This window comes from Phyllobates terribilis, unplaced genomic scaffold (genome assembly GCF_046119375.1).
Source record: "Phyllobates terribilis strain yellow unplaced genomic scaffold, ASM4611937v1 Scaffold_1__5_contigs__length_1240528914, whole genome shotgun sequence".
NCBI classification, from domain to species: domain Eukaryota; kingdom Metazoa; phylum Chordata; class Amphibia; order Anura; family Dendrobatidae; genus Phyllobates; species Phyllobates terribilis.
The window spans coordinates 660,644,154-660,662,180 of record NW_027362761.1 but is presented as its reverse complement, the minus strand read 5'-3'; the positions used below and the strand labels follow the sequence as shown (position 1 = coordinate 660,662,180).

Genomic DNA, 18,027 nt, shown 5'->3' with positions numbered 1-18,027 from the left:
CTAACCGCGTAGTAAAGTTATCGCCACTTTTTAAATAAATACACGGCCAGAATAAAGTATTGTAATCCTGAGCTGAAATTTCCACATCATGTGCACAACACATCAAGATTACCATTAGGAGATTACCATAAAGGGGAAAATATATTCATGTCCCATAGTGTGACTAAGTGGTATTGCCACGTTCGGAATGACCCGATATACAAAACTGTCATGTTATTTATTCTTGGGTTATTACCACATGAAGTGACACTGGTCAGATTTCAAAAATTGGGTTTGGTCATTAAGGTCAAAATTGGCTCCGTCACTAAGGGGTTAAATGTCTAATGTAATGTCTTTGTTAACATTAGGTAATAGTTTGCCTTTTTGAGTAATTGTACAACCGCCAGTATATATAGGGTATATGCACATGATGATGTCTCACCTCCTGCAGCCCTGACGCTGCGGAGAAGCCGCCGGCTGCTTTTGCTCAATATGCTAATGAGTGGAGGCTTATTTTTTTTTCCTCCTGTGGACTTTACCCATAGAGGTTAGGTCTATGGTGAAAGCCCGCATGCGGACCTGCTACAGAAATGAACAAGATGCGGTCTGAAAAGACGCGCCGCATGTTTGTTTCTGCGGGTGTACGGAGACGCATAGTGGACATGGAATTTCTACTAATCCCATCCACTATGTTGTAACACTTGGCTGCAGCGGATTGGGCGCAGCGCAAGGGCGCTGCATCCAATCCGCACCAAATACTGATCGTGTTAACATACCCATACAGTGGGGAAAATATGTATTTGACACACTGCTGATTTTCCCACCTACAAAGAATGGAGATGTAACACTTCACCTGTGAGAGACAAAATCTAAGAATACAATTTTAATTTTTTTTTAATTTTTTTTTTATGACTTTTACATAATTAATTTGCATTTTATTGCATGAAGTATATTTTTGATACATTAGAAAATCATAGCTTAATATTTGTTACAGGAACCTTTTTTTGCTGTTATGCTGTGTGCCCACGATGCGTTTTTTAAGCGTTTCCGCAGCAGCAATTCTGCTGCAGAAATGCTTAAAAACATGGTAGAAGGTCTGCCATGTTCCCCAATGATAATCCTCATGTGCTGTGCACATGCTGCGGAAATTTCCGCTGCGGATTATCATTGCGGAAAAAAACGCAGCACTACCAATTATTTTGCGGAAGCGCTGTGTTTTTGCTGTTATTGACTTGCATTGAAACGCATGGATTCCGCATCACTGTATATGTAGATGCGCATTCCACGCGTTTCAATGTGCGGAAGTTAAATATCATATTTACCTTCTGACGGCCCCAGCTGCGCTTGTGCACTCAGGCCGGCAGATCACGGTGGACTGAAGGACCTGCGCTGACATCATAGTCATGTGACGGCAGGTCCTTCAGTGTAGTGTACCGCGATCTGCCTTCTGCCAGGACGGAGCGAAGCAAGACTGCGGGGGCCATCAGAAGGTAAGTATAGATTTTTTTTTTATTTTTACCATTCTTTTACGGTCACACTATATAAATCCCTGCCGTTTGCATGGATTTATATAGTGTGACCAAGTTGACAAGCACTTTCCAAGTGATGCTAAAATCGCTTGGAAAGCGCTTGTCAACCCGCATGCGGAAATGCAAGTGAAGAACGCTTCACATCCGCATGTCCCTGGCAGGAAAAACGCATGTACAATCCGCATGAGTTTTTTCTGCCAGGGAGATGCAGAAACGCTCAGGAAAAAATCCTGAGCATTTCTGCATCGTGGGCTCATAGCCTTACAGAGGTCAGATGTTTTCTGTAGTTCATGACCAAGTTTGCACACACTGCAGCAGGGATTTTGGCCCACTCCTCCATACAGCTCTGCTCCAGATCTTTCAGGTTTCAGGGGTGTTACTGGGCAAACATTGAGTTTCAGCTCCCTCCAAAGATTTTCTACTGAGTTAAGGTTTGGAGACTGGCTAGGCCACTCCAGGATCTTGAAATGCTTCTTACGGAGCCACTCCTTAGTTGCCCTGACTGTGTGTTTCTGGTCATTGTCATGCTGGAAGACCCAGCCATTACCCATCTTCAATGCTATTACTGAGGGAAGGAGGATGTTGGCCAAAATCTCGTGATACTTGACCCCATCCATCCTCCCTTGCATATTGTGCAGTTGTCCAGTTCCCTTTGCAGAAAAGCACCCCTAAAGTATGATGTTTGGACTATGTTCTTGGGGCTGTACTCATACTTCTTCTTCCAAACACGGCGAGTAGAGTTGAAACTAAAAAGTTATTTTTTTGTCTCATCGGACCACATGACCGTCTCCCATGCCTTCTCTGGATCATCCAGATTGTCATTGGAGAACTTCAAACTGGCCTGAACATGTTTAGGTGTGAGCAAAGGGACCTTGTGTGCCCTGCAGAATTTTAATCCATGACGGTCTAGTGTGTTACTAAAAGTAATGTTTGAGACACTGGTCCCAGCTCTTTTCAGGTCATTGACAATGGCCTCCTGTGTAGTTAGGTCATGAATCAGCCCATTTCTCAGAATCATCCTTACCCCACGAGGCGAGAACTTGCCTGGAGCCCGTGACTGAGGAAAATTGATAGTCGTGTTGTGTTTCTTACATTTTCTTATAATTGTGTCAACAGTTGTTGGCTTCTCACTAAGCTGCTTACTTATTGTCCTGTATCTCATTCAAGCTTTGTGCAGGTCTACAATTTTGTTCCTGGTGTCCGTAGACAGCTCTTTGGTCTTGTCCATGGTGGAGAGGTTGGAGTTATTGTTGATTTATGTTCTATTAACTCTTTGGGGTGAGCACACTCTGGTGCTCGCTGAGTAGTTTGGTGTGCTTAGCGTTTTATTCATTGTCGCCTCGCCTGCGAGTGTCACGGCTTGTCAAACAGCCGTGACACTTGAAGGTGCAGCTATAAAGAGTGAAATGCCGGGCATGCCAAAATACTCAGCTAGCACCTGAGCGTGGTCGCCCAAAGAGTTAATAAAATATACTCAATCATCACTAGTTGGAGTGTAATTGATTGCGTGGACAGGTGTCTTTTATACAGGTCACGAGGTCAAACAGGTGTAATTAATACAGTTAACGAGTGTAGAGTAGGAGGGCTTCTTAAAAAGAAAAAAAAACCTATCAGGTCTGAGAGAGCCAGAATTCTTGCTGGTTGGTAGATGATCAAATACTTATTTCATGCAATAAAATGCAATTTAATTATTTAAAAATCATACAATGTGATTTTCTGGTTTTATTTTTAGATTCTGTCTCTCACAGGTGAAGTGTACCTACGATAAAAATTACAGATCTCTCCATTCTTTGTAGGGGGGAAATGTGCAAAATCGGCAGTGTATCAAATACTTATTTTCCCCACTGTATTGTGCTTTCAAAAAGTATATATGCCCTATGAATTTTTTCACGTTACTCCCACAAACTTAAATTTATTTTATTTTGGATTTTATGTGATATACCAACACAAAGTAGCAAGTATTGGTGAAGAGTAAAGGAAATGATACATGGTTTTCTAAATATTTTAAACATAAATCTGAAAATTGTGACTTGCATTTGTATTCAGCCCTCTTGAGTCAAGTATTTGTAGGACCACCTTTCCCAGCAATTACTGCTGCAAGTGTTTTGGATTATGTCTCTGCCAGTTTTGCACATTTAGAGGCTGAAGTAGTTGCCCACTCATCTTTGAAAACTAGCTCTAGGACAGTGAGATTGGATGGAGACGTCTGTGATCAGCAATTTCAAGTCTTGCCACAGATTCTCAATGGGATTTAGGTCTGGACACTGGGCCATTCACACACATGAATACGCTTTTATCGAAACCATTCCATTGTTCCTCTAGCAGTATGTTTAGTGTCGTGTTTCTGGAAGGTGAACCTTTTCTCTAATCTCAAGTCTTTTGCAGCTTTTAAGGCCATGTGCACACGTTGAGAATTTGTTGTATTTTTTAAAAGCATAATAGAAATAAGTGCACCACTTTTGCTTTTTTTTACCCTCTCCTCGTTTTGACTCGCAAATACTGAGGTAAACTTAGCAAATATTGTGCGCACGTGGCCTAACAGTTTTTCCTTTAGGGTTGCCCTGTTAGCTCCATCCATCTTCCCAACAACTCTGGCCCTGCTGAAGAAAAACATCCCCACAACATGATGCTGCTACCACCATGATTGACGGTGGAGATGGTGATTACAAAGTCATGTGCAGGGTTAGTTTTCCACCAGTGTTTTTCATTTAGCCCAGAAAGTTCTACTTTGGCCTCATCTAACCAGAGCACCTTCTTCCACATGCTAGCAGTGTTCACCACTGTTTGCACACTGAAAATAGGACTTTATGGCTTGCTTTCAAAAATAGAACTTTCTTCTTGCCACTTTTCCAGAAAAGCTAGATTTGTGGAACATATGACTAAGACCACGTTCACACATTTAAGTATTTGGTCAGTATTTTACATCAGTGTTTGTGGGCCTAAACCTGGAGTGGGTGAAACACGCAGAAGTGGTGCACATGTTTTATTATACTTTCATTCTGATTGTTCCATTCCTGATTTTGGTTTACAAATACTGGTGTAAAATACTGAACAAATACTGAATGTGTGAACGTGGCCTAATACTGTAGTTGTCCTGTAGACCGATTCTCCCAACTGAGCTGTGGATCTAAGCAGCTCCTCCAGATTGACCGTGGGCCTCTTGATTGCTTAGTGCTCTCCTTGATTGGGATGTGAGTTTAGGTGTTAACCCCTTTACCCCCGAAGCTGGTTTGCAAGTTAATGACCGGGCCAACTTTACAATTCTGACCACTGTCACTTTATGAGGTAATTACTCTGGAACTGATCCCGGTGATTCTGAGAGTGTTTTTTCGTGACATATTGTACTTCATGGTTGTGGTAAAATTTCTTCAATATCACTTGCGTTTATTTGTGAAAAAAAACGGAAATTTGGTGACAATTTTGAAAATTTTGCAATTTTTAACCTTTGGATTTTCATACCCCTAAATCAGAGAATTATGTCACACAAAATAGTTAATAAATAACATTTCCCACATGTCTACTTTACATCAGCACAATTTTGGAACGAAATTTTTTTATTAGGGAGCTATAAGGGTTCAAAGTTCACCAGCGATTTCTTAGTGCCCACGATGCAGATAATGCTGCATATTTCCTCGGCTTCTCCCTGGCAGGAAAAACGCATGCGGATTGGACATGCGGATTGGACATGCGGATTGGACATGCGGATTGGACATGCGGATTGGACATGCGGATTGGACATGCGGATTGGACATGCGGATTGGACATGCGGATTGGACATGCGGATTGGACATGCGGATTGGACATGCGGATTGGACATGCGGATTGGACATGCGGATTGGACATGTGTTTTTCCTCCTGATTTAAGCATCACTTGGAAAGTGCTTGACAACTTGGTCACACTATATAAATCCATGCAAGTCTCCTCTCCTCCAGACTTGGGTACCATCTGCACATAGAATCGCATAATATCTGTATGTGCAAATGTACTGACATGGATAATATGCGTTTCAATGCAAGTCAATGGCGACAATTACGCTGCGTATCCGCAAAATTAATGGACATGCTGCGTTTTTTTCCGCAATGATAATCCGCAGCGGAAATTTCCGCACCATGTGCACAGCACATGCGGATTATCATTGGGGACCATGGGGCACATATTACCAAGCGTTTTTTAAGCGTTTTCGCTGCGGAAATTCTGCGGCAAAAACACTTGAAAAACGCATAGTAGGCACGCAGCCTCAAGGTGCTCAAAACCACATTCAAGAAGTTTATTAACCCTTCAGGTGCTTCACAGGAATTTTTGGCACGTGGAAGAAAAAAATGAACATTTAACTTTTTTTCACAAAAATATTACTTTAGACCCAATTTCTTTTTATTTTCGCAGGGGTAACAGGAAAAAATGGACCCCAAAATTTGTTGTGCAATTTTCCCCCGAGCATGCAGATACTCCTTATGTGGGGGAAAACCACTGTTTGAGCGCACGGCAGGGTTCGGAAGGGAAGGAGCGCCATTTGACTTTTTGATTGTAAAATTTGCTTGAATAATTAGCGGACGCCATGTGCCTAAACAGTGGAAACCCCCCACAAGTGTCCCCATTTTGGAAACTACACCCCTTAAGGATTTTATTAAGGTGTATAGTGAATATTTTGAACCCAGAGGTACGCCACAGAAATTGATAACATTAGGTCATCATATTGAATAAGCTGTCATTAGTCTGGAGCGCAAGTGCTCGCTACTTGAGTTTGCATCAGGTACTCCGTTATCGCGCGTGCTCGAGTCCCCGCGCACATGTTTCACGGTTATTAGATGTTCAAAAAAACATACGGGGATCACTCGTGCATGGCAGGCAATCCCCGCAAGGTTTTATTGGCCGTGAAGCATATGGGGCGGAGACTCGAGCATGTCATTTGAGCAGCCGCGATACTCAGTGCATACCTGAGCACCCGAGGCAAAATTAAGTAGCGAACACTTGCGCTCAACACTAGTCGCCATATCGTCATCATTTTTTAGTTATTTTTTTCTTTTGAAAAAAACCCTAACCCTAGAGTTTATTTTTTACGCCGTTCCTCGTGTGGTATAAGTGATGAGATTACTTTATTCTTCGGGTCGGTGTGATTACAGCGATACCAGAATCATATGGGGTTTTTATGATTGACAGCTGTCACACACTAGAAGACGCATTTTTTTGTAAAATCTAGTTTTTGCATCGCCATATTTTGAGACCTATAATTTTTTCATATTTTGGCCGTCATGTGACAGCTTGTTTTTTGCGGGACAAGTTGACGTTTTTATTGGTGCCATTTTTTGATCACTTTCTATTCCGATTTTTGGGAGGCAGAAAAAACAAAAACCAACGATTCAGGAATTGTTTTTTTTATTTTTTTTATTCTCTTCCGTGTGTGGTAAAATTGGGCAGCTTTATTCTTCGGGTCAGTACGTTTACAACGGTACCACATTTATATCGTTTTTCTATGTTTTGGCTCTTCTACACAATAAAAACTATTTTATAGAAAAAATTATTTTTTTGCATCGCTTTATTTTTTTAGAGCTTTAACTTTTTTATTTTTCGGCTGATGGAGCTGTATGGCGGCTTGTTTTTTGCGGGACGAGATGACGTTTTCAGCGGTACCATTTTTATTTATATTCGTCTTTTTGATCGCGTGTTATTCTTTTTTTGTTTGGCGGTATGATGATAAAGCATTGTTTGTTTTTTGCTACTTTTTTTTTTTTAACCGTGTTCACTGAAGGGTCTAACTAGTGGGACAGTTTTATAGGTCAGGTTGTTCTGGACGCGGCAATACCAAATATGTGTACGTTTATTGTTTTTTTTGTTTTTTTTTCATAATGTTTATTGATGAATACATTATATTTTTATTTTTGGTGGATTATTTATTTTTTTCTTTTCATTTTTAAACTTTTTTTTTTTTTACTCTTAGGGTATGTGCACACGATGCAGAAATGCTCAGGATTTTTTCCTGAGCATTTCTGCATCTCCCTGGCAGGAAAAAACGCATGCGGATTGTACATGCGGATTGTACATGCGGTTTCCTGCCAGGGACAGGCGGATGTGGAGCGTTCTTCACTTTCATTTCCGCATGCGGGTTGACAAGCGCTTCCCAAGCGATTTTAGCATCACTTGGAAAGTGCTTGTCAACTTCACACTATATAAATCCATCCAACCGGCATGGATTTATATAGTGTGTGAATGCCAAAAAATATATATATACTTTACCCTCTGATGGCCCCCGGTGTCCTGCTTCGCTCGGTCCCGGCTGCCGGCAGTGAAGACTTTAGGACCTGCCGACGTCAGCGTCACGTGACTCTGACGTCAGCGAAGGTCTTTCTTCATTCAACCCCGAGTGCCGGGAACCAAGCAGGAGCGCTGCTGCGGGAGATATATATATATAATTTTATTTTATTTTAATGGTACCTGGGTCTGGATGAGAGTCCTCTCCTCTAGACCCGGGTACCATCCGCACATAAGACCGCACGGAATGCGCATCAACATATACAGTGATGCGGATTCCATGCGGTCTAATGCAAGTCAATGGCGGCAAAAGAGCAGCGTTTCCGCAAAATTAATTGACATACTGCGGATTTTTGAGCGCAGCGTTTACGCTGCGGAAAAATCCGCATCATGGGCACAGCACATGCGGATTTCAATTGGGGAACATTGCTGCCCTTCTACCATGCGTTTTTAATGCGTTTCCGCAACTGCAAAAACGCCGCGGAAACGCATTAAAAACGCATTGTGTGAACTCAGCCTTATTCTTCGTCCCACTATGGGACTTTCACTTTTTTTTATTCTGATTGCTTGTATAGCATAGGGATGGTGCACCATTCCTGTGCTATACAGGCTGTCAGCGTTGCTGATGCAGAAGATACTTTGGTCTTGCACTGCGCATGACCAAAATATCTTCCTGCTGTTTGGTGACCCTGATGTTGTCATGACGACATCCGGGAAGCTGCGGCAGACATCTCTGGATGCTTGCAGGAGAGGTGAGTATCCCGATCACCTCCCCTTGCCACCGCAATGCTGCGATCGACTTCGATCGCAGCATTGCGGGTGTTAATGTGCCTGGAGCTGTGCGGGACCGCTCACTGCACATAGTACCGGTTGTCATCTGTGACAATCAGCTGACACCCGGCGGCGATCGCGCCCTCACAGCCTGTGTGCGTATGCGATCGCAAAGACATACGAATACTTATCAGGCTCTTAAGTCCCAGGGCTCAGATACGTATTAGCAAGTCTTGGGCTCTAAAGGGGTTAATAGATTTGGCGTTCAAAGCTTGAGCTATTTTTTATAGCCTAACTCTGCTTTACTCTTCTCCACAACTTTATCCCTGACCTGCATTGTGTGTTCCGTGGTTTTCTTGATGCTGTTTGATCTCTTATGTTCTCCAACCTCTGAGGCCTTAACAGAACAGCTATAGTTGTATGGAGAATAAATTACACACAGGTGTACTCAGATACTCCTTATGTGACTCCTGGAGAATAGAAATGTACTTTACATTTTTCAGATGTATATTTTTTTAAATATGTAGAAAAACAGGTGTTACTTCATTTACACTTCACAAATATTTGCTACTTTGCGTTGGCATGTCACTTAAAATCCTAGTAAAATACAATTCTTTTTGTGAATTTAACTTGAAAATGTGTAAAAGTTCATAGGATATGTATACTCGTTCAAGGCTGTGTATTATATGTTTTTGTTTAAGTTTTTATGGTTGATTTTGTCCTATGTATTGCAAGGTGGATTTGCGTTTGTCTATGAAGCTCAAGATCTAGGCTCTGCGAAAGACTATGCTTTGAAGGTAAAAAAAATTTTTTTTATTCTTTTAAATACATAATCTTTTTTAAATGGGTTTGTCATCAGATTTCACAATAGAAACTGCATACGTTATTAAAGCGCACATGTCAGCAGGATTGTGCTCAGTAAACTACATACACTGTCAGGTGGGCGCCATTACATTGATTAAAATGATACCTTGGTTGATGAAATCTGTCCTGTGGTTCTTGTGTAATCTATACTTTCAGTTTGGAGATGATGATATGCTCGTGCTTCTGGGAGGGCCTCTATCTGGTGCTGTGCTTAAATATCCATCTGTATGCTCTTATGACAGGTAACTGATCGTTCACTGACCTGCCTCCTATTTTACCTAGCCCAGCACTACTAGATGCATTATGTAAAATAGGAGGCAGGTCAGTGAAGGCACAGTGAGCTGTCATAAGATCATACAGATGAATATGTAAGCAGAGCACCAGATAGAGGCCGCTCAGAAGCATGAGCGTATCATTGTCTCTGAATTGAAATAAAGATTATTCAATAACCACAGGACAGATTTCATCAACCAAGGTATCATATTAATCAGTGTAATGGCGCCCACCTGATAGTGTATGTAGGTTACTGAGCACAATCCTGCTGACAGGTGCGCTTTAAATAAAATTCTAAGACTAATATTATGATGAGCATTTTATTAACCCAGCTGTATTTAATTTCCACACACACTGACTGACAGGTGTAGCTTGACTGAGCAGTGTGAGATGTCAGCAGGGAGGAGAGACACTGAAGAACTATCATTCAGGCTATGACGGCAACAATGAGAACTTTTAATAAAGATTATACAGCCAATCTTACAAGGATGTTCAAAGGAAGTAGGTTTAGGAGATATATTGAATAATATATTCAGTATATGTTGTGAAATCTGGTGATGCGACAGCTTTAATGGTAATTTGTCAGCAAGTATTTGCTACCCCATCTAAGAGTATCTTGATGTAGGGGCAGAGTCCATGTTTGGCTGCTGCATGCATATGTCAGGAAGTGCCTCTTTAGCAAAGACTAGAACTCTTGGGACTACCAAAAGTGAGTAAATGTTTTTTTTTTTTTTTGACACATGTACAGGTTATTTTGAAATAGATTACAAGCCTGGACATTTTTATTTAGCAAGTAACTTCCATGTTTAGCACACAGTAATATTGATTGTATTTTATTTGTAGAGATTGCTAGCCAATGAAGAAGAAAAGAATAAAGCAATTATTCAGGAGATTTGTTTCATGGTATCCTTTTACTACGCCCTTGTATACTTTGTTCACATTTACAAATATGTAACATATCTTGTCTAGGCGATAACTTAAGAAAGAACCACATGCCAAAAAGGCAAAATAACAAAGGTAAGGTATAATCAATTTACAAACCAGGAGAGACCAAAACAAAAACCCCCTTAAAAATTAACTTGTAATAGATATAGCTAAAAATGTTTGTTAGTATACCAAAAGACACAGCCCATTAAAAACAGGTGCCAATATAGTGAGGTAGCGGGGATGGGGTTGGGTATAGGATATAAAGTTCAGGCAGGCTGGCCGTAAATTTTCCTGATGGCCTACCTGACAGTGGGAGGTTATCAGTTTAACACCCTAGCGGTACGGTTTGGTGCCCCCGCTCAACGTCTGCTTTCCCTCTTTATCCCTACTAACCCCTAAGCAATCATACAATTGTTAAAAAAAAAAAAAAAAATCAAAGGATATTAAATCCAGATAGGGGTGAAAGAATGACTACACCGAGTCTTGTTAAGAGAAAAAGCGGTACAGACTATAGCCCTGTAAATAAACTGCCCAGTCATGGCTCTCGTCCAGCCATGTCTCAGATATCTCCAACATGTCAATTATTTTTCAACAAAATCAATAATTCTAATTCCTCCATTTTGTTGGTGAGGCTTCTGGCATTAGTGTACATGGATTTTATGTATCTCTGTACCTCTATTCCTTCTTACTGTATTCACTGTTCTAACCCCACCCCCAATTTCTTTATTTGTGCCCAGGTCACTATCTGCACTTATCTTTCCCACTTATAAAACGAATAACCCCCCCCCCCCCCCCAGTCCCTAGTTTAAACACTCCTTCAACCTTTTAGCCATTTTCTCCCCCAGCATAGCTGCACCTTCCCCATTGAGGTGCAGCCTGTCCCTAGCGTAGAACCTGTAGCCAACTGAGAAGTCGGCCCAGTTCTCCAGGAACCCAAACCCCTCCTTCCTACACAAATTTCTGAGCCACTTATTTATCTCCCTAATCTCCCGTTGCCTCTCTGGCGTGGCACATGGTACAGGCAGTATTTCAGAGAATACCACCTTGGAGGTCCTTGGTTTAAGCTTGCAGCCTAGTTCCCTGAAATCATCTTTAAGGACCTTCCACTTACCTCTAACTTTATTTGTGCCAATGTGCACCATGACCGTTGGGTCCTCGCCAGCCCCTCCCAGTAATCTGTCAACCCGATCAAGATGTGCTGGACTTGAGCGCCAGTTAGGCAGCCACTCTATTACGATCCCTGTCTTTGTGACATGTCTTGCTGCAGCAGTTCTACCCCTGTACTGACACACCCCTCATCTGCTAACTTTGCAAACTTATTGGGGTGTGCCAGATCAGGACTAACCTCCCTGGCACTCTTCCCTCTATCCCACCTTCTAACTGTCACCCAGCTAGCTGCCTCACTGTTCTGCAGCTCCATACTACCATCCTCCTCCACATCTACCCCAGTGATAAGCAGACTTCTTTCCATATTGTCAATAGATCTCCGTGTTGCCAGCTGCTCATTTAGATCCAGTATCTGGGCTTCCAAACGCACAACGTGCACACATCTCGCAAAGCAGTATGCGTCCACGACCGGCTGTTAACGGATTGCATACATGTGGCAAGATGTACACTGGATAGCATTGTCAATAATGGAGCTCATTTCCTAATGGGGATTGCACTAGACAGAAATGTTAAGAAAAAGAAATGTAAAGAACTATTAAAATACAGACAGCAATACAGTCCAAGTTCCTCCCTTCCGAACTCCCTGAACCCAAAGTCACTGAATCACAAGTCATACACTTACTTCCGTTTGCACTTACACTCCGGTCTCACTCAGCTCGTTCACACTCGCTAAGGAAGAAGATTTAAAGAGTTTTTTTTTTTTTTTTTTTTTTCCCCTTTAGCAGCAATCCAACCTACAGCTCAATGCACTTCCAAAGGACTGGATGCCCCAACCAGCTGCCCCTTATAAACCCTTAATTATGACCTCTCACCCTTAATTAACCCCTTGTGATTATAGCTACACCTTAGGATTTAAGTGCAATGTAGTTAACCCTTAAATACACAGGTAGTAAAATAAGAGACTGTAAAAGAGCCGAGACATCGGACCTGGTACTGAGGAGATAGTATATTTGTGTAATATCTTGTCCCAATTAGATAATAGGGTGTGAAGTAGAGGGGACAAAGACGAGACTGTGAATCGGAAAAGACGATCTCTCCAGAGAAGTCTAACTATAGGAACCAAATTCAGTGACTCCTAGTTCAGGCCAAATTCTGTTGCATGGCTTTATAATTACATTTAGAATACAATTGAGTAGGTAGGCTTTGTGATATGCCCAAAAATCCGCTGCCCCTAGTTCTAGAGCATGTTGGCACCGAATAGGAAAGCCTAGGTCTCGAAGTACTCCAAATGAACTTGGATGAGCGTGTTTTACGTTTGTGTAAAAATTACCTCGGGAATTAGGAGGGACAGTTTGGAACAAATAAAGAATCCTTGGAAAGATATTCATCTTCAAAATGTTAAACCTACCAAACCAGGAAACGGAGATCTCCGACCACTTCCCTAAGTCCCTTTCAATAGTACAGATTAAGGGCAGGAAGTTAAGGGAGTACATCTGAGTTGGCAGCTGGGATAATAATTCCCAAACATTTGATATGGTCATTTCTCCCTTTGAAAGGGAAAATTGAGCTGGGACGTAAAGCCTCCAACCCATCTTTTCTGACGTTAAGAACCTCTGATTAAGAGATATTTTCTTTAAAATTAGACAACAGTGAGAAATATTTAAATTCCTCTAGGACCACTGGGATAGAGACTCTTGGGGAGGTGATATAGAGCAGGAGATCGACTGCATGAACTGACATTTTGTGTCCTTTTACCTTTCGAGCCTATTTATGTGTGTGAATTTACCTGAAATACATTTACATCAAATGTAAATGTAAATCCTAACAGGGTGAAGCCGTAGAGATAGCTTGACCATGCTCCTTGTGTTGGTACATACTGTGAACTTAAATACAGGTTTCATAAGATCTGTGACCTGCATTGGTAAATGATATTTTTTTGGACTACAGGACACACTTTTTTTATAAGATGCTCCCCAGTATTTGACAGCAGAAAAAAGAAAAACATATGTCCTATTCATTAAAACTTCCCTGGAGGTATGATGAAGTGGATTGGTGAGGATCACTAATCTTGATACACTAAGGTAGAATAGGAAAGTAGTAGGTTTATTGTTAGTGTTTCTCTGAAAAGAAACCCTATATATGCGACTTTTTGCAGTGTCTTTTATTTAAATTTTATGCAGATATATTTTCTTAGTATTGAAACTGAGTTAGATTTTAATGTTTACATTTTTTTTGTAACACTTAAAAAAAATCTTTATTTTTTTTCTTACATTGGTTACTAGTCCCATATGGGGGTATTTTGACCTGTGATCCTTTGATCGCATTGTTAATGCACTGTAGTAATTATGTACTTATCCACTACCTGTCTGACAGTAGTTTTCTATAGAGTTTAGAACTGGAGACTGTCTTGGCCACTCCAGGACCTTGAAATGCTTCTTACGAAGCCACTCCTTCGTTGCCCTGGTGGTGTGCTTAGGATCATTGTCATGCTGAAAGACCCATCCACGTTTCATCTTCAATGCCCTTGCTGATGGAAGGAGGTTTGCACTCAAAATCTCACGATACATGGCCCCATTTATTCTTTCATGTACACGGATCAGTCGTCCTGGCCCCTTAGCAGAGAAACAGCCCCAAAGCATGATGTTGCCACCCCCATGCTTCACAGTAGGTATGGCGTTCTTTGGATGCAACTCTGCATTCTTTCTCCTCCAAACACGACGAGTTATGTTTCTACCAAACAATTCTACTTTGGTTTCATCTGACCATATGACATTCTCCCAATACTCTTCTGAATCATCCAAATGCTCTCTAGCAAACTTAAGACAGGCCCAGACATGTAAGAGCTTAAGCAGGAAGACGCGTCTGGCACTGCAGGATCTGAGTCCCTGCCGGCGTAGTGTGTTACTGATGGTAACCTGTGTAACGTTGCTCTCTGCAGGTAATTCACTAGGTCCCCCCATGTGGTTCTGGGATTTTTGCTCACTGTTCTTGAGATCATTTTGACCCCATGGGGTGAGATCTTGTGTGGAGCCCCAGATTGAGAGAGATTCAGTGGTCTTGTATGTCTTCCATTTTCTAATTATTGCTCCCACAGTTGATTACTTCACACCAAGCTGCTTGCCTATTGCAGATTCAGTCTTCCCAGCCTGGTGCAGGGCTACAATTTTGTTTCTGGTGTCCTTTGACAGCTCTTTGGTCTTCACCATAGTGGAGTTTGGAGTGTGACTGTTTGAGGTTGTGGACAGGTGTCTTTTATACTGATAACAAGTTCAAACAGGTGCCAGTACTACAGGTAATGAGTGGAGGACAGAGGAGACTCTAAAAGAAGAAGTTACAGGTCTGTGAGAGCCAGAAATCTTGCTTGTTTGTAATTGACCAAATAATTATTTTCCACCAAAATTTTTAAAAAATGTCTTTCCAAATCAGACCATGTGATTTTCAAGATTTATTTTCTCATTTTGTCTCTCATAGTTGAGGTCTACCTATGATCTTAATTACAAGTCTCTATAATCTTTTTAAGTGGGAGAACTTAAAATACTGACTAAATACCTTTTTTCCCCCCATTGTAACTGCCCGATTTACTGGAAATCACCTGCAATCTGGAGGTACTCTAATTTACACTTGCACAGTTAAAGGGTTGTTCCCATCTTTATAGAAGGGTTTTGTTAGGTACTGCTTGTAAAAAGAAGTATTTTGCAATTTATTGTTCATTAACATTTCTGGAGATACTAATTTGTGTTTTTGTTTTACAGCTTGCTGCCTAGAATACTGACCACCACTGCTTTCTAGCTTAAAAGCACTGCTCTGAAGCTGGCTGGGATAAGGAGATGACCATGCTCTCCAGCAATATTGGCCATCTTCACGGCAATCTCGAAAGAAAAGTACTGCACGTTTGGCCACCGCTGCTACACAGCAGTGGTGGTCTGTCACCTAGGTCAGGGTTCCCCAACTCCAGTCCTCAAGGCCCACCAACAGGTCATGTTTTCAGGATTTCCTTAGTATTGCACAGGTGATGGAATTATTGCCTGTGCAGGTGATGCAATTATCACCTGTGTAATACTAAGGAAATCCTGAAAACATGACCTGTTGGTGGGCCTTGAGGACTGGAGTTGGGGAACCCTGACCTAGGTAATGGGCTGTAAATAAAAGTAAAGTGCATATCTCAAATACAGCTAAAAATTGTAATAAACAGTAAATTGTGAAAGGGCTTCTTTTCACAATCACTATCCATCAACACTCACCGACGATGAAAGAATAACCCTTTACTGGTTAATGTGGTGATTTATTTGAAATAGGTTTACAGAGTGTTATTTTTCTTTAGTGGTTTTTTATTTTTTGAAAGATTGATATAGATTACTAGATGGTGGCCCCATTCTAATGCATCGGGTATTCTAGAATATGTATGGAGGACCGGGGAACGAGGCTGCCGGTCGGGGTAATTCTGCTGCGAGCAGCCGGAAGATGACCGGCTGGCACTGGTCATCTCCCGGCTGCGTCGCCGCTGATCTCCCGACGGTGGCCTGCGTGTTTCAAATACGGCGGCCGCGACCAATCAGTGAACCGTGTTAGTGAGGACCGGGGAGCGGCGCTGCCTGTGCGGGTAATTCCGCTGCGAGCTGCATCACCGCTGACCTCCATGCGGCTAACGTCGGGAGATTAGCGGCTAGGACCGCTGATCTCCCGACGGCAAATGTGAAGGGAGGACCGGGGAGCGGCGCCGCCTAGGCCTCCGGTCAGGGTACTTCTGCTGCGAGCAGCGTCGGTCATCTCCCGGCTGCATTGCCGCTGACCTCCGTGCGGCAGATGAGCCGCTAACGGCCGCCATCTTGTTCAGAAATCCCGCCTCACTGATTGGCCGCGGCCGGACCAATCAGCGACGTGGGATTTCCTGGACGGACGGACAGACAGATGGGATAAGCTGATTAGATTATTCCTTCCCTTTATTTCATGCTAGTAAAATATTGTCTTTTTTTTTTTTTTTTTTAAAGTATAGTAATTACACTTTTTTATTTTTATTTCCCCTTATGTTATCTATTGGTAATCTGTGTGAAACGAATGCATTGAAATACTTATTGGTTGCAATCTCTCCCATTTCCTTTGCTGCTGTGTCCTCCTGCATTATGTGTTTGTAACGGACTTGCTGGCTCACACTGAAGACTGTTATAACCTACATTAGGAAAGGCACTTAGAGCCTCTTTTTTGAATTTCATAGAATTAAGATTTGAGAAAGTGATCTCATGTCATCATAGAAGACGCTGTGTGATCTAGCAGGTCATAAAAGCAGTCACATGATGCAGCAGATGAGTGGGGCAGAGCTGGAAACGGCAGAAGATAGTGACCAGTAAATGTGGTAATGCGTACACTTTACACACACATTATTAATTAGAATTGGTATCTGTGAGGGACACGCTGGAGTGGTCTCTTAACGTCTTCAATACTTTGAAAATGAGTTTTACTACCTATTTCCTTAAGAGATTGCACATAGAAAAAGTTATCTGGCCACCCAAACATCGTCCAGTTCTGCTCGGCTGCATCTATAGGAAAAGAGGAATCTGATACAGGCCAAGGGGAATTCCTGCTTCTTACCGAATTGTGTAAAGGTGAGAACAATAATATGAACAGTTTTTTCTTAATTTATTATACAGTAGAGTGACTATACACTGAGCTCTGATTCAGCAGTGTTGGCGTTCTGCTGCTGCTGAGAATTTTGCTCTTTGGTTCACCATTGCCTTTTTTAATTACTTTGTTTAGGTCAGCTTGTAGAATTCCTAATTAAAGCTGAAAGTAAAGGCCCTTTGTCATGCGACACTATATTGAAGATTTTCTTCCAAACTTCTCGAGCAGTCCAGCATATGCATAAGCAGAAACCTCCTATAATTCACAGAGATCTCAAGGTAAATGCAAATCAGATAATTTTTTGGGGATGTGTTCCTTGAGTTATTGTGCTGGGCATTATAATATTTGAAATCATTTTTTGTTGCTTTATTTCCCCATAGCAGAATCTTTGGAAACCTCCACAGTTTGCCTAGAATATTTAATGCATGGTCTGTTCTGTATTGATGTAGCTGCAGGTAGTTGTGGAACAGACACCTCTGTCTCATCCTACTCTGTAGAAACCGTTACCAAAGGAATTTTACAGCTTTGTTTTTTACTCCATAGCAGATGCACAGAAAATAAAAGGGAGGTAAAACAGAAGAAAAGTTATGTCATTTATTTACTTTTCCTTTGCTCATTTTAATCCTATACGATAATGTGCTCACAGTATTTTTGTTTAGTTCTATATGTGCATAAATTTTTAGTTTATAACAGGTCCGCGGCAGCTTCTCCTCA

The 18,027-nt window shown here is 41.7% G+C and overlaps 1 protein-coding gene across 6 annotated transcripts in view; it reads left to right on the top strand.

Moving 5' to 3' along the window:
• The window catches only part of GAK (cyclin G associated kinase), a 609,434-nt gene that overhangs the window by 9,067 nt on the left and 582,340 nt on the right, over positions 1-18,027 (top strand). For 4 of the 6 annotated variants that reach the window (XM_073684854.1, XM_073684827.1, XM_073684837.1 and 1 more), the window contains 4 exons: positions 9,262-9,323; positions 10,507-10,566; positions 17,183-17,297; positions 17,449-17,591. The exons of 1 other annotated variant lie outside the window; for it this stretch is intronic. In XM_073684854.1, coding sequence (XP_073540955.1) covers positions 9,262-9,323; positions 10,507-10,566; positions 17,183-17,297; positions 17,449-17,591 — 380 coding nt within the window. The remainder of the gene's footprint in view (positions 1-9,261; positions 9,324-10,506; positions 10,567-17,182; positions 17,298-17,448; positions 17,592-18,027) is intronic. One more of the 6 variants, XM_073684861.1, reaches the window with a different exon arrangement.